We start from the raw sequence: 15,871 nt of genomic DNA, 5'->3' as shown, positions 1-15,871 counted from the left end.
ATGCCCGCCTCTCTCCAGTCTGCGAGCCTCGGCAGTGTGAGTACTCCCGTCCCACTAGGTGAACCCACTAGTGATAGCGCTGGTGTTTAGGCTGTCAGTGTCCTGGTAAGGGTGCACAGACAAAATATTGAGTCCAAAATATCGATTGGACATAATATCGAGTTTTAAATATCGATTGGACAAAATATCGACGGGACAGAATATAGATATCAAAAGTATCGTTTTTAAGGTAAGTGATGTAATATCGATTGTAAAAAATATAGAAAGTTAAAATATCGAAGTATATAATATAGATTGTTAAAAATATCGAATTTTTAATAATATCTAATTTTTTTATAGTGTTTTTTAATGTTATAATATGTGTGAAAAGTGTGTATTTATATTATAATTAATTTTTATTAATGAATTTTGTATTTTTCTTATTTGCGTAATTTAATTCTGTAGCGGGTTGTGGGTTTATAGGGGAATAGGGTGGGAAGTAATTTAATTATAATTAATTAAATAAGTAAATGTATTTATTGGTATTTTTTATTATTTGTTAATTTTTTTTAATTGGTAAATAAATAAAATGTAATTGGTAATTCATTTTAATTAATTGATTAATTGCTAATTATGTTAATTTTACTCAACTTTTTTGTGCAGTGGGTTGTGGATTTATAGTAGAATTGGGTGGGAAGTAATTTAATTATAATTAATTAAATATGTAAATGTATTTATTGGTATTAATTTATAATAAATAGTTAATTAATTTATATTTGGTAATTAATTATAATTTTAATTGGTAATTACATTTAATTGATTAATTGCTAATTATGTTAATTTTACTTTTTTATTTTCTGTAGCGGGTTGTTGGTTTATAGGGGAATAGGGTGGGAAGTAATTTTTTTTATAATTAATTAAATTAATTTAATAGTATTTAATTCTAAGTGATTGTTAATTAATTATTTAATTAATAAATAATTAATAGTTAATTAGTAATTAATTTGTATTAATAGGTAGCTAATTGTAATAAATAATGTTAATTAGTCATTTTAATTGATTAATTATTTAATTATAATACATTGTTAATTTCTTATAAATTATTTATAGATATTAATTAAAAAAAATTACAATAGTATATGAAGTATTTACTTTCCCTAATGTTGCATTCTCTGGAGTGGGAATAGTAATTTTAACCCCTACGCTATCCAATGCTTTCCCTACTGTTGCATTCTTTGGAGTGGGAATGGTAATTTTTACCCCTACGTTATCCAACGCTTTCTCTACTGTTGCATCCACTGGAGTGGGAATAGTAATTTTAACCCCTACGTTATCCAATGCTTTCCCTACTGTTGCCCCCACTGGAGTGGGAATAGTAAATTTTACCTCTACGCTATCCAACGCTTTCCCTACTGTTGCACCCACTGGAGTGGGAATAGTAAATTTAACTTCTACGCTATCCAACGCTTTCCCTACTGTTGCACCCTCTGGAGTGGGAATAGTAATTGTAACCTCTACGCTATCCAACGCTTTCCCTACTGTTGCACCAACTGGAGTTGGAATAGTAAATTTTATTTCTACGCTATCCAACGTTTTCCCTACTGTTGCACTCCTTGGAGTTGGAATAGTAATTTTTACTCCTACGCTATCCAACGCTTTCCCTACTGTTCGACTCCTTGGAGTTGGAATAGTAATTTTTACCCCTACGCTATCCAACGCTTTCCTTACTGTTGCACCTACTGGAGTGGGAATAGTAATTTTTACCCCTACGCTATCCAACGCTTTCCCTACTGTTGCACCCACTGGAGTGTGAATAGTAATTTTAACCCCTACGCTATCCAATGCTTTTCCTATGATTGCACTCTTCGGAGTGGGAATAGTAATTTTAACACTTCTGCTATTGTACGCTAATAATATTCGATATTATTTAATTATTTTATGTTAATATATATATATATGTTTTCACAATTGTGATTTATATATTTTTTTTAACTTTTATTAATTATTTAATTATTATAAGTTAATTTAAGTATTTTTATATATATTTTAGTAATTCGTTTTTAATATTAATTTAATTTAATATTGTTTTTAATAAAGTCGATATTTTTATAAACTATATTTTAGTAAACGATATTTTATACTCGATATTTTTGTACTTACCTGTTTGTAGATACAAAGTCGATATTCTGTCTGTCGATATTTTTAACACGATAATTGTGGTAGTCGATATTCTGTCCCTCGATATTATGTCAGTGATCCCTGGTAAGGTATAAGCTCCTCCAATAGCATTTGTGCGCTACCGCAAGGAGGAAAGGTGTAGGCACTACTGTTTTATTAGCCGGGTGGCATAGGGTGTTTATTTGTTCCGGGGTGTATGGGGGTTGCACGGACGCCGTATCGTCGCGTCCCCTGTCCGCCAGCCACCGAGCTATCCACTGCAGCTGCGCTGCCAGGTAGTAGTGCTCCAGGCAGGGCACTTCGAGTCCCCCTTGATCCGTGGGTAAGTGCAATTTCGACAGGGACAGCCTGTGCCGTGAGTTCGCCCAAATGAAGTCTCTGAGCAGTTTGGTAAGTGGAGTAAAGAATGCTGCCGGGATATATAGAGGTAAGTTAGTGAAGTAATATAGGAGTCTGGGGAAGATCACTATCTTAGACAGAGCCACCCTGCCTGTGATTGTTAGTGGTAGCGCAGACCAAAATTTCACTTGCGATCTGATCGCCGTTATCGCTCTCCCCAGATTCCCATCTATCAGATCTGACGGTTGGCGGTATATTTGAACTCCCAGATAGCGGAAGGTGTGTGTCTGCCATTGCACCCTAGTGCCGTTGAGGGTATATCCCGGGTCCTGGTTCTCTTCCCCAAACGCATATATGCAGGACTTTCCTGCATTCACACAGAGCCCCGAGACCGCAGCGAAATCTCCAAGGATGTACTCCAGCTGATCCGGTATACGCTCAATGTCTTGCACGTAGACCAATAGGTCATCCGCATATAGGGAGACTCTATGGATTGCATCTCCTAATTGAATGCCGCTGCTGAGTGACGCTCGCAGTGTTGCCGCGAGGGGCTCGATAGCAAGCTCAAATAATAGGGGCGATAGCGGGCAACCCTGTCTGGTTCCCCTGCCCTAATCTTACCCTGACCGTAGGTCCCCTGTACAGGAGGCTAACTAACTGCTGGAAACCTTGATCCAGACCGTATCTCTGCAGTACTGCCGCCAGATAGTTCCATTCCAAGCAGTCAAATGCCTTTTCCAGGTCCAGAATAAGACATCCCGACTTAGGCCAGATCCTCGCTCCAACTATCGCACCCTGAAGAATCTCCGTAAGTTGAGGGATGTGCTCCTTTTGGGCACAAATCCATTTTGGTCGGTGTGTATCAGATCGGGGACCACTTAAGCCAGCCGCTCCGCCAAGACTTTGGCTAGAATCTTATAATCTGCATTGAGTAGTGCCAAAGGCCTGTATGACCCCAGAGCGGTCGAATCTCCGCCCGGCTTCAACAAGGACACCAGATACGCCTCACGCATTGAGGGGGGCAATCTATCTTCCTCCACCGCCTCCCTATATAGAGTGTGCAAGTGTTGCAGCAGATACTCTCTGTTGGCTTTGTAATATTCAGCGGGCAGGCCGCCAGGCCCCGACGTTTTGCCGGACACCATTGACCCAATCACCTCCCCGATTTCGTCTAGGGTGAGGGGGTCCCCTAAGGACTCACGTATTCCCCAATGGCTACGGGTAGCTGGACCTGCTCCAAGAATCTCTCGATGTCATGCGTAGTGCATTGGGTCACGGATTGATATAGCAGAGTGTAGTGGTCTGTGAAAGCCTTGTGGATTTCGTGTTGGCTGTACACCAGGTTGCCATCTGGAGTGCAAATGGCCCCAATGAGAGTATGAGCGTTCTCCTGCCGTAGTAGCCATGTCAATAAGCGGCCCGGTCTATCTGCCGTGGCGTGTGTGCGCGCCGTGTAATTGTGGCATCGGAGTCGCTCAAGCAGGTCCGCGTGCTGCGCCCTAAGCCTCCCCAGTCTGTCAGCATGCTCTCCTTCCTTCTCTCCCTCACATTTGTATTGCAGCAATTGAGATTCTATCTTGGCTAATGAGGAGGATAATTGTTTCCGGATGTTCCACGTGGAACCCAGACAATGACCCCAGACCACGACCTTTAGCGCGTCCCATTCTACCAATTTGCTGCTCGTTGTACCTTCATTTTGGTAAAAATATGCCAAAATGGCTGTCTCTAGTGAGGAGCGGAATTCGGGGTCTTCCAGCGCAGTAGGCTGTAAGCGCCAAGTGGGCACCGGGCGACGGCCAGCATCTCAGACAAACTGAATTTTTAGGGGGTTCTGGTCAGAGTGGGTCCTGACCAGATATTCGGACCCATGTATGAGAGGGAGCAGTGACGAAGAGCCCACCACCCTGTCCAACCGTAGGTGTATATCGTGCACCGCCGAGTAGTATGAGTAAACACGGTCAGTGGGGTGGTGTGTGCGCCATAGATCCATCAGCGCCCAATGTGTGAGCCAATCTGTTGGAGCCTGGGCATTGGACACTGCTGTTGTCCTGTTAAGTGGAGGGAAGGATCTGTTCATGTGTACATCTAGCACCGAGTTGTAGTTTCCGCCCAGCAGCCAAGGAAGTCCCGCAAATGGGGTCAATGTGAGCAAGAGTCGCGTCAGGAGAGAAACCTGGTCTACATTCGGGGCATGATGCTACTTGCGTGAATCACCTTAGACAGGGCGCCGGTCAGTGTCAGCCTGTTTCATCCTATGATCTCGTCTGCTGTCTGGGGGGTGACCACCGCTAGGTCAGTGTCTTCTGACAGGTCAATAGACGGTGAGGATGGACCACTGACCATTATCGTGTCTCGTTCATGATGGATTGATGTCCCTTCTCTGGGCGAAGTGCTCAGGGTCAAGACTGCTGCCACTGCATTCTGTCGCTCCACTCTCATGTTGTCTGGGCTCGGAGCCGCTGTGGTCGACTTTGTTTGCCGTTGTTGTCGTTGCCTTCTACTTTTCCGGTACCCTGACTCCTCCCCTTCTGCGTCCAATGGCCTGGTGCCTGACCACTGGCCAGATTCCTCCAGCCAGTCCCATGCTTCCGCTGGTGTCTCGAAAAAACGGGCCCCGTCTTTTGTGGCCACCCTCAATCTGGCGGGGTAGAGCAAGGAATACGGGAGCTCCAGTTCCCTTAGTTGGCGTTTCACGGCTATGTAGTTGCTCCTGCGTCAAAGCTGTGTAGTCTGGGAAAAGCATGATTTGTGCCCTATCAACCTTTATCATTCCCAATTTTCTTGCTTCACGCAGGATCACGTCCCTGTCCCTGTAGTTGAGGAGTTTAAACAGGAAGGGTCGTGGGCGCGCTCCCGGCTTGGGCCTCTGCGTTGGGACACGGCGCGCTCTTTCCATTACGAACTGTTCCGATAAGGTACCCCGGGGTAGTAGGTCTCGGAGCCAGGTTTCCGTATATTGTTCAGGGTTCTTCTCTTCCTTTCCCTCCGGCAGACCCACCACTCGGATATTGCTGCGCCGGGAGCGCCCTTCTGCATCTTCCACGCTGTCTTCAAGGGCGTGTATACGGTTGGTCGTATCCTGCAGGACCGCAGCATGACTATTTGTGATTGGTTGGAGTTCTTGAATTGCCTGACCTTGCGTGGTCACCTTATCCGCCAGTTTTCTGTGGTCCTCGTGTAAGAGCGTGAAATCGGAGGTTACTTTATCAATCCGGTTTTGAAGGGAAGTTCTAGTTTAGATACACTGCAGTTCTTGTTTGTTGCATTTAAAATTTCAGTTGTTTACCATGTACATTGATGGCAAAAAGTGTTCCTGGTTAGGAAGATTGTAGTGCTAATGATATCAGTGAAGAACCTGCAGAATGTATTTTATCGCAGGCAACCAAGAAGATATTACAAATAGGTCATATCAAATTGTTGTTGGTGCATGAAGATGGCACTCAAGTAATTTATGGTTTGCTATAGGACGCGAATAGATGTGGCTTAAGCATTTCAAGAACACTTTTTGTGCTTGACACAAGGATAGATGTTAGTGATACCTCTTTGATAAGGTGTTTATGTCGGGCAGTGAACAGTTGTAAGTAATAATTCGAATTTAAACACCTCATAGACAGTCCTATATTTTATGACCACTACTCTGGAGAGTAAAAATACACAACCCCTACTACTGCTGCACTAGGAACCGTATGCAAGGCTACTATCTGTGGTCGGCTGCGTACTACGGAATGTGAGAGGCTTGTACATTGAAGCATTTCCACCAACAATTTTTCTATGGATTTATTTTTTACAGCAACCCATGTTTTCTGCTGTTCTGGAAATCACAGTGCAGGTATCTACTGCTATTACAAATCTATTCATTTGGGGACCATACAAAGGCTGTTCCGTCCACCGCCCTGGGCGTCAATGTCCTCATTCTCCTCAGATTGAAGCGCTTGATTTTTTCTCCGCCTTGAGAAATCTCGAACGGCAGATACATATGCAATGCACGTATGTTAAGGTGACTCGTACTGGTGAAAAAAGTGTTACCTGCCTTTAAGAATTGCACCACTTACGTCTTTCCGCAGAAGCCATGGGGTTTCTACATGGATGGCAGTGCAGTGTAGTCTCTAAGATATATATGGTATAACCCCGCAGGGTTTGTTGTGATTTATCTTTCATCCTATATTAAACAATGTTGTGGTTAGAGGCACTTCCTGTTGCTCCTTGATCTGTAACTGAACTGGTCTTCCTCAAGGGGCCAATGTTTAGTTGTCCCATATTCTGTCCAAAGTATTTTATTACTAGAGTGACAGTACTATAAAAATGCAGTATTATACGGTATCTTTGCCTTGCGTCACCACACTCCATCTCACTATCTCCTCCTTCTATCTCTCCTGTCTCCTGTCACTGCCTCCACTTTAACTCTTTCTCTGTCTTCAGTGCTTTTCCTGTTTTTTGATTCCCTGGTATCTTCTCCCCTCAAGCGTGGCTCAGTGGTGTCCTACCTCTTGTCCATCATGGGGGCACATTCTCACCCTCATTTCCTAATTTCTCTTTGTATTTGTCCTCAGGCCTCCTGGTTTGCTACTTCCTGATCATCTGTGTATGATGGAAACACTGGAGGATGCACCTGACCCTTTTTTTGGGGTCATGGAAGTGGAACCAGCCCTCCCTAGTCCTATGAACATCCCACAGGTACTTTTGTCCTCTTTCCTTTTCCTCCCTTTGAGTGTCCTGTACATGTGCTAGGTGGATGCTGTATTTCTACCTACTACTTACTACCTTTCTTTCCTCTACTCTTTCTCCTCCCCTTTCTTTTCTTCCTTTCCTACATCTTTCTCCGTCCCTTTTTACTTTCTACTTTTTTCCCACTTTTAGGGAGCTACTTCTTCCTTTATGCTTAAGCACTCAGAGACTGCATGTGTTTTGCAGCGGTCTCTCTCATGTTCTTGTCTCCCCCACATTGCTCTCTCTTGCCTATGTGCTTGTCTCCTCAGCTTCACTTTGCTCTCTCTCGCCCAAACGTTGCTTCCCCCACCCTTGCCCTTTGTGTTGGTTTCCCCCACCATATGTGCTTTCCATATTAGTTCTTCCCTCTGGCACTCCCTGCATTGGTTCACCCCTAACTGCACCCTCCATGTTGCCCCCAAACCTACTTTTGAAAAACAAATGCTTTTGTCTTTTTATTTTTTACATTTACGGATCAGGAAAATAAAAACAAGAAAGAAAGCCCTTGTGTTTTTCTGTTGATGAGTGCATGAATGATAATGCATATACTTCCTTCCATAATGACACAATCGCTACGGCTGTGTCATACTGTCTTTATCTCTTGTCCTCCATCTCTTTAGCCATGCTGCACAGCATTGGAGATGCTGTACAGCATTGTTGAAAACCAATGGCAAAACTCATAGGTCCCAAAGGCGAGACCTATTGCTTTGCCAGTGCTTATTTTCTTTCTCACCCTCTTCTTCCTTGACACTACCTCTTCTGCTTCATTTACTCTTCTCCAGCACCTAGCGCTTGCTGAATCTACCCACCTTCTATTCTGTGGTCTAATTTTTTTTCTTTTCCTTCCTCACTCCAAAAATCCCTTCTCAGCATCCCTACTATCATCTTCTCATTCCCTCCTTTCTCCTACTTTGTTTTTCTTTCATTCCCCACTAACACACTCATTATCGTTCAGTTCACTTCAAATGTAATATTGTTTAGTGACATAAAAGTTTGTAAATTAAACCTCGATTCATAATTTTGCAAATAACATCAGTTATTAATACGCTAGAAATAGTTGTAGAAGAACAATAAAAGCAGCCACTCAAAGTCAAAATTAATATTCATCAATCTATATTTATAATATTTTTAAATATGAAGCCCTGCGTTAACATTAAAACTTCAGAAATCTAAAAACAAACTGTGTTTATTTTTACTAAAAGAAATATTAGAATAACCACCTTAAAAAACTGGTAACGCACAGTGGGCTGGAGGTCATTTGAATGCATCGCAACAACAAATGTTCATATGTGACTACTTGCACAGCACCTCCCTGAATGTAAGAAGGCTATTTTCTGATAAAGACTTCTAGCTGCAGATTCCTCTCCTTTTGAATATTCCCTAGGGGCCAGACTGGATCTGTAAACTTTTCCTTAGTATGTCTACGTGCTGGAAGAAGGTGCAGTGTGACACGGATGCTGTTCTGCTCCAGAATTGACGTGTGGGGGCCTACATAGGCACAACCCCTGTGCGCTGACCTTAGTTCCTTTCCTTAACCGCCTCTATTATCAGATCCGGAACTATTTGTTCGAGGCATATGGGCTGCAGATGGTACATTATGAATAGATCGCCATCTGGTGTTGGGCTCGGATGATTGCACTTTGTTTTTCTCTTGGAGAGTCTTTTGTATCTTGGTGACTCCTCCCTTGGTTGGTAGTGCGCATGGGCATCGGCTCCATCCTTAGATTGTTTTTTTTCCGCCATCGGGTTCGGATGAGGATCGAGACGCTCCAGATCAACTTCAGGAAAAAGTGATTTATCGGCGCGTATTCCCTTTCCAATTCGACGGTATTGTTATCGAACGCGTTTCATTTCCATTCCGGCGCGTTGCGAATTCAACATCGAAGAAAAAACTTTGATCTACGTCGACGAACAGGAGGCCTTTCTCGACGCAGTCCAGCCCGGAGTCCATGGAAAGGACTCCATTCAAAAAATGTCCAACGTGTGGTGCTAAGTTCCCACACAAGGACGTACACGAGGTGTGCAACCTCTGTCTATCGCCTGAACACGAATCCAGGGACTGCGAAGCCTGCGCAGCATTCTCCTCCAAGCTAACGATTAGAAATCGTCGGGCTAGAAGACACGAGGCTTCCAGAATGCAGTCGGAGGCGATCCCGGAGCTGTTCGGAGACGAGCAACTTGAGGAAGAAGAGGATCAGGAGGATCAGTCGGGGTCGGAAGGGGACAGTCGGATGTCGAAGAACTCGACGTGCAACAAACCGTGAGTGACGACGTCCCCTTACCGAAAAACCGACACCGTGTGGTAACGACCCCGCCTTCGAGCCCGGTCAAACCGCAGAAAAAAGTTTCCGACGCCCCGCCCTCGGGCCCGGCAACGAAACCGAAACTGAAACCGAAACACTCGGCCTCCCACCATGTCGGATCCGAGAAAAGGTCGACATCAACTTTGACACCGAAGCTTCATACAAGGGAAAGCTCGGCATCGAAACATTCCATGTCGAAACACAAACATGATTCGTCGTCCAAGACTCACTCGATACCCAGGAAGTCGGAATCGAGTAGACACTCGGTGCCGAAAACACCGAACATTGACGATCGAAAACATAAGCACCTTTCGGAACCAAGTTCGGTACCGATTCAGGAGCAACAGACAGATCCCAAACAAAAGATTTTGTTTATCGATCCGCAAACTGGCAAAGTAGTGACGAAGAAGAGAAAGAATGAACAGACAGAAGATAAATCTCTTCCTCCAAAAAAGAGAACACTGGGGACAAATACAACTCCTCCTGCTTCTCCTCGACCTAAAGTCACACCCTCTTCTCCTATTCCTCACACTATGCCAAATATTCCTACACCTTCCACACCAAGACCATCTACACCTCAGTCTGATGTAGACAGTGATCCAGGGGAGGGAGAACCTCAAGGGGATGATGAAACCATCCCAGATGAGGATGACCCATGGGAAAATTATGACGTAGGGTCAGAGGAGGACAACGACCCAGAGTTATATCCCTCAAAGCCTTCACCACCTGATGATAACACAGGGTTTGCACAGCTCATTAATAGGGCAGCAAAATATCATAAAGTAGATATACATACAGAACCTCAAATAGAGGATTTCCTGTTAGAGACGCTACCTAATGCACAAAGAACATCAGGTACTCTTCCTATGTTGAAGGGTCTTCTCAGTCACACAGAAGAAATATTCAAAGACCCAGTGAGGGCTAGGGTGTTAAACCCAAGAATTGATAAAAAATATAAGGCGGCTCCAAAGGATCCAATATTTATCAAAGGGCATGTACCTCTGGACTCGCTTGTAGTTTCAAACGCTCGTAAAAGAGCAAACTCATTATCTACAGGAGAGGCTCCTCCACCTGATAAAGAGTCAAAATTAATAGATGCATCAGGCAAGAGAGTAGCATCACAAGCGGCAAATAGCTGGCGTATAGCCAATACACAGGCACTACTTGCACGTTATGACAGGGCACATTATGATGAATTAGGAAAACTCATCACACATCTCCCCAAAGAACATCAGAAAAAGGCAGATCAGTTAATACAGGAAGGAAAAATAATAAATAATACTTCCATTAAGTGCGCCCTAGACGCAGCAGACACTGCAGCAAGATCCATCAACACCAGTGTCATGTTAAGGAGACATGCATGGCTTAGAATCTCAGGATTCAAACAGGAAGTACAAACGTCCTTATTGAACCAACCATTTGATCAAAAGACACTTTTTGGTTCAAGCACAGATGAGACCTTAGAAAAAATGAAAAAAGATACAGAAACGGCGAAGTCAATGGGAGCATTGCAACAGCCAACACAAAGAGGTTCCTTTCGTAGATCCACCTATAGAGGGGGCTCAAAGAATACAGGAACAAATCAGCAATCCACCTCTTTCACACCTACATCACCCAAAGGCAATTCAAGAGGTAATTACAGGGGTAACAACAACAAAGGTAGAGGCCGCGGAAATAATAACAACCGCAACGCCTCAACCCCAAAACAGTGACTTCATAGAACTCCCCCCAGACCACATAACACCGGTCGGGGGACGTCTATCACAGTTCCTACCTGTCTGGGAAAACATCACATCAGACAAGTGGGTGAGACAAATTATCCAACATGGTTATTGCCTGGAACTCACAGCTACCCCACCAAACATCCCCCCCAAACAGCGTCCAATGAGTCAAGATCATCTGACATTGTTAAAAGAAGAAGTACTAGCACTTCTACAAAAGCATGCAATAGAGAAGGTCCCAAAAAATCAACAAGGGACAGGAGTATACTCTCTATACTTCCTAATCCCCCAAAAAGACGGGTCCCTAAGACCAATATTGGACCTCAGACCTCTCAATGCTTACATAAATTCGGAACATTTCCACATGGTCACGCTCCAACAGGTACTCCCTTTACTGAAGAAAGGGGACTTTCTTTCTACACTGGATCTAAAAGACGCTTACTTTCATATCCCAATTCACAAAGCCCACAGAAAATACCTAAGGTTTGTAGTGGAAGGACAACACTATCAGTTCAAAGTCCTTCCGTTCGGGGTCACAACGGCACCAAGAGTGTTCACAAAATGCCTAGCTGTGGTGGCAGCACACCTAAGAAGACAACAAATACATGTCTTCCCCTACTTGGACGATTGGCTAATAAAGGCCAAGTCACAAGAAGAATGTCTTCACAACACACAGAAGACAATTCAATTGCTGCACCACCTAGGGTTTACGGTGAACTACAAAAAATCACACCTGCAACCAAACCAGATTCAGCAATACCTGGGGGCTACTATAGACACAGAAAAGGCAATAGCATACCCCAACCCGATCAGGATACAGACAATGGTCGGGTTAATACAAAGATTTCAACCACAACACTCACTACCAGCACGAGTGTTTATGCAACTGTTAGGCATGATGTCCTCCTGCATACTGCTAATACCACATGCCAGGCTACAAATGCGTCCACTACAGGAGTGTCTAGCGACACAGTGGAATCAGGCTCAAGGTCAGATTACAGATCTGGTGTTGGTAAACGACCGGACGTATCGCTCTCTGAAGTGGTGGAACACAGAAAACATTTCCAAGGGACGGTCGTTCCTAGAACCAATTCCACAAGGGATAATAACAGCGGACGCATCGCTCTCCGGATGGGGAGCGCATATGGACAAATACACAGTGCAGGGGAAGTGGAGTGTGCAGCAAAAGAAACTGCACATCAACTACCTGGAACTATTAGCAGTATTTCTAGCACTAAAGGCTTTCCAAATGCAAATAACAAGCAAGGCAGTCCTGATCAGAACAGACAACATGACTGCAATGTATTACATTCAAAAACAGGGGGGGACACACTCTCTCCAACTATCCAGACTAGCGCAGGACATTTGGAGATGGGCCATTCCTCAAAAGATTTATCTGTTAGCAGAACACCTACCAGGAGTTGAAAATCAGATAGCAGACATCCTAAGCAGACAGTCAGAACAAGTACACGAATGGGAACTGCACGACCAAATACTGCAGCCATTCTTCCAGAGATGGGGGCAACCAGAGATAGATCTGTTTGCCAATCATCAGAACGCAAAATGCAAAAACTTCGCATCCAGGTACCCACACCAACGGTCCCAGGGCAATGCACTATGGATAAATTGGTCCAACAAATTTGTTTACGCTTTCCCTCCTCTCCCACTAATTCCGTTACTGGTTCGGAAACTGCAGCAACACTCAATGACCATGATACTAGTGGCACCCACGTGGGCAAGACAGCCGTGGTTCACCACGCTACTACAACTCTCACAGGTGCCACATCAAAAACTAAGATGATTACCCATGCATCTTACACAGAACCATGGAGAAATAATGCACCCAGATCCCAAACAACTGAACCTAGCGATCTGGCTCCTGAGGTCATGGAGTTTGGATATTTAGATTTACCACCAGAATGTATGGAAATCATTAAACAAGCAAGACGTCCTACCACCAGAGCATGCTATGCAGCAAAATGGAAGAGGTTTGCTATACACTGTAACAGTAAGCACATCAACCCTCTGGACGCATCCACTAAACAAATCATTTGCTATTTACTACACTTGCAGCAATGTAACTTAGCATATACCTCTATCAGAGTTCATCTCGCAGCCATAGCAGCGTACCTACAAAACAGGCAACATCTTTCCCTGTTTAAAGTACCAGCAATTAAAGCTTTCATGGAGGGACTCAGAAGAGTCATTCCACCAAGACGACCACCTTCCCCAGTCTGGAATCTCAACATAGTACTTACCAGACTAATGGGACCACACTTTGAACCTATGCATAGGTGTGAAATACAATTCCTCACATGGAAGGTGGCTTCCTCATAGCTATCACGTCACTTAGAAGAGTAAGTGAGTTGCAGGCTTTTACGATTCAAGAACCATTCATGCAGTTACACCAAAAATAAAGTGGTTCTTAGAACAAACCCAAAATTCTTACCAAAGGTAATTTCGGCATTCCACATCAATCAGTCAGTGGAATTACCGGTTTTCTTTCCAAAACCACAAACAGTAGCGGAAAGAGCCCTACATACATTGGATGTTAGAAGGGCAATACTGTACTATATAGAAAGAACACAAACTTTCAGAAAGACAAAACAGCTATTTGTTGCGTTTTCTCCTACACATAAAGGCAATCCCATCTCTAAAGCGGGCATTGCCAGATGGATTGTAAAATGCATTCAAATATGCTACTTAAAAGCAAAGAGAACATTAACTGTTCCTCCTAGAGCTCACTCTACACGTAAACTAGGAGCATCTATGGCATTTTTGGGAAACATTCCACTAGATGACATATGCAAAGCAGCTACCTGGGTTACACCGCACACCTTCACAAAACACTATTGTGTAGATGTGCACACAACACAACAAGCTAGAGTGGGACAAGCGGTATTAAAAACTTTATTTCAGACAGTTGCAACAGACACGGGCAACCACCGCTAGGGAGAGAACTGCTGTATAGTCTATTCATAATGTACCATCTGCAGCCCATATGCCTCGAACGGAATATGCTACTTACCAGTATGCATCTGTTCTTGGCATAGAGGGCTGCAGAGTGGTACATGCCCTCCCAGCCTCCCCGGAAACCTGTGTCTGTTCCAACATTATCTTATTTAGATACACTTACATGGGCATTCTTATCTGTATTCTATCATACTACTCCATCTAACCCTACTATGGCAAAACAATCTAAGGATGGAGCCGATGCCCATGCGCACTACCAACCAAGGGAGGAGTCACCAAGATACAAAAGACTCTCCAAGAGAAAAACAAAGTGCAATCATCCGAGCCCAACACCAGATGGCGATCTATTCATAATGTACCACTCTGCAGCCCTCTATGCCAAGAACAGATGCATACTGGTAAGTAGCATATTCCTTCATTTCTCAGAGACCCTTTCCTTCTCACAAATGTTTTTTTCAGTGTGTAAGGGATGGTACAGCGTAAGACAATAGTTTTTAAAACTTGTAAGGACTTTTGTAATCAGATCTCTGTGACAGTACCCCACTAGATATGCCTGGATTGTCTGGAGTCAGGCCACAACTCTTAACACCTGTGAAGACTGCGCATTGATGAACCCGAAAGCCATCAGGAACCACAACTCGAAACTTTGTCACCAAGCACAAGAAGATGCAGTATTGGGACTGCTCCAATCCCAAAGCTCAAACCCGGTCCCAATCTTGGAGTCGATGGAACCCCTCTAGAGGCCCATCTTTGTCACTCTCCAAGTCCTCCGATGAGCACAAAAACCACAAAAAGTTTAAGTGGCGTTCCGCTCCTTCACGCCATTCCCACTTCCCTGAAGAAACTCGTAGGGCGGCCCAACCGTCTCGCTCTAACTGCTGAGCCAAATCTGCAGCGGGTTCGATCAGAATCTGAATTTACAGAGCCTTCAGCCATGCTGCGCCAGATCAAAGAGCTTCGTGGTGCTATGCTCCAACTCTTTAGATTTCTGCCTACTCCCTCTGGCGAGTCTTTGGGCACCATGAAGCATGAGGCCTTCCACCAGAACTGCCATGGCAGGTTCACCCTTCGTGCCAGCTGGATCCTCTGAGCCACTACTGCCCTTGGCTCCAGCCCTGACGCCACCCCTAGGACTCAAACCCACATCTGCCCGGGCATATCAATGCTGATGCCGCTCTTGCCTCCTGAGACCTCCAGTTAACACACAATTTGCCAGACGCCATCGCCCTGCTGTAGGCGACCTTCCTTTTTTTAATCACAAGACCCTTCTCCAAAGAGCCTCTATCAGCGGATCACCCACAAGACATTCAGAAAATGCCTCTTCTTATCAGCCAGATTGGACCTGCGATCGATCAATGGCTCCTCTTTGTTGAGCAGTTACACTCATGCCCTTTGGATCTCAGTGGCACAATTCCTCACTGGTGTACTATAAGACCTTTGCCTTGTCTACTTGCAGCGATTCAAGATGGTTGTTATGTGGCCAAGTTCCCAATCCATTGTACCTGGAATACCACTGACTCAATTGTTCAAGCTATTTGCATCAGCATTGCCATTTGTCGCCATGCATGGCTGCGATCGACTTGAGTTCTCGGGACATCCAGTTCTTGCTGAAGGACATGCCATCAGGTGGGACTCGCCTGTTTGGGGACAAGGCTGACTCTTCCCTTGAAC

General features: G+C 44.3%; 1 protein-coding gene across 1 annotated transcript in view; it reads left to right on the top strand.

Moving 5' to 3' along the window:
- Positions 1–15,871, top strand: part of REC8 (REC8 meiotic recombination protein) — a 579,900-nt gene that overhangs the window by 102,011 nt on the left and 462,018 nt on the right. The window contains exon 5 of the mRNA XM_086920433.1: positions 7,047–7,170. Coding sequence (XP_086776559.1) covers positions 7,047–7,170 — 124 coding nt within the window. The remainder of the gene's footprint in view (positions 1–7,046; positions 7,171–15,871) is intronic.

Source organism: Lissotriton vulgaris, chromosome 5 (genome assembly GCF_964263255.1).
Source record: "Lissotriton vulgaris chromosome 5, aLisVul1.2, whole genome shotgun sequence".
Classification (NCBI taxonomy): domain Eukaryota; kingdom Metazoa; phylum Chordata; class Amphibia; order Caudata; family Salamandridae; genus Lissotriton; species Lissotriton vulgaris.
The sequence above is the reverse complement of the archived record's forward strand: the minus strand, read 5'-3'. Positions and strand labels throughout refer to the sequence as shown.